This window comes from Egretta garzetta, unplaced genomic scaffold (genome assembly GCF_000687185.1).
Source record: "Egretta garzetta isolate BGI_Z169 unplaced genomic scaffold, ASM68718v1 scaffold2, whole genome shotgun sequence".
In the NCBI taxonomy this organism is placed as follows: domain Eukaryota; kingdom Metazoa; phylum Chordata; class Aves; order Pelecaniformes; family Ardeidae; genus Egretta; species Egretta garzetta.
This window is the reverse complement of record NW_009258894.1, coordinates 3,486,099-3,487,435: the sequence shown is the minus strand read 5'-3', so window position 1 is coordinate 3,487,435 and position 1,337 is coordinate 3,486,099. Positions and strand designations below refer to the sequence as shown.

At 46.4% G+C, this 1,337-nt stretch overlaps 1 protein-coding gene across 1 annotated transcript; it reads right to left on the bottom strand.

The window, feature by feature from the left end:
* Nucleotides 1-356: 356 nt before the first annotated feature.
* Nucleotides 357-892, bottom strand: TMEM229B (transmembrane protein 229B). Its single transcript, XM_009634145.2, has one exon. It carries the CDS (start codon nucleotides 890-892, stop codon nucleotides 383-385), a length of 510 nt encoding a protein of 169 aa, XP_009632440.1. The 3' UTR covers nucleotides 357-382.
* Nucleotides 893-1,337: the final 445 nt, after the last annotated feature.

The window sequence follows — 1,337 nt, the reverse complement described above, 5'->3', positions numbered from 1 at the left end:
CTAACTTAGCTGGCGTGTCCATGCCCATCCGCTCATTAAGATTTTTTCTTTTTGTATGCATTTCCACCATAGCATTTCTTTTTCTTCTTTCTCCACATAAAAGAGTAAGCAAAAGGACTGCTTTCATCTGTAATAAGTTAAAACCAGAAATGACCTAACTAACAAGTAACTGATATTGGTCCTTGGAGCCCAAAGAGTAAAATCCATAGAAAATCTATTGGTTCCGTTTTTTTCTGGTATATCCCATGCACACCCCCATTAGAAAAATGGGGTTTATGAATCTTATCATACAGCAAGGAGCAGTACCTCAGAGCCAGAGCTGACAGTCTGTGGTAAAGGCCTGGGCTCTCTCAGATTGCTAAGTGTGGTTCTGAGTCACTGCTCAATCAGTCTTCACATGGCCATTAGCCAAGGCAACGGGGACAGTGGGGGCCCCTGGCTCAGCAGTCTCATCAAATCGTAAACGCAGGGTGTTTCTGATCACCAGCTGCTCCATGATGAAAGAAGCACAAAACCATGGGATGGCATACTCCAGGGTGATCAGGCCCATGAAGTCAAAATCAAACTGGGAATAGTCCCATGGGCAGGCATTGAACTGGCGTAGGATGAGGCCGGTGGTGAACTCCCAGAGGTATGTCCAAAGCGTGTAAATGAAGCAGCGCACTAAAATGTTACACTTGTCTTTGAGATAGAGATACATCTTCTCCACAATGAGGATGGAGGTGCCATAGATGAAGAGCGCCCACACGCTGGTAACACCCGGGAACTTCCAGTTAAAGTTGACCACAAACTCCCAGGCGGCTGTGAACATCACCTCACAGAAGTAGCCGGTCAATGAGGGTGTCCGCAAGTCCTTATCCCCCAGATGGCAACACGCATGAACTGCTAACATCCACAAAGGACAAATCTGAGAAAGAAGTGAATTTTAAATCGTCTCGTTTTTACCACAGCACATTTTAAGTCCTGGGGAAAGGCAACACCTTACCGGGCTCTGAGTCTCAGAATGGACCCAGACAACGTATACTGCTCTGCCCGAGAAGTGGGATGCAGCTGGTATTGCCTTAGTGATAAGGAGGGAGCTGATAGGTACAAGGGCTTTGCCAGGGGTGAGGCTGCCAAAGAACTTACTGGTTGCAAGTCAGTAGAAAAATACAGTCATCTCACAGGAGCGCACACCACCTTTTCGCTCTTTTCAAGGAACAGCACTGTCCCCTACTTCTCTGTTCTAATATGGAATAGATTAGATGAACACAGCATTGAAAACCTGGGCCCTTCCAGCTGTCACCTACAGTCTCTATACCCAAAATGTTTACTGTAGTGAAAAACTGAGCCGTGAT

What these genes read in the sequence shown, in the direction of transcription:
- TMEM229B (XM_009634145.2), bottom strand. Translation starts at nt 892, where the DNA reads ATGTTAGCAGTTCATGCGTGTTGCCATCTGGGGGATAAGGACTTGCGG.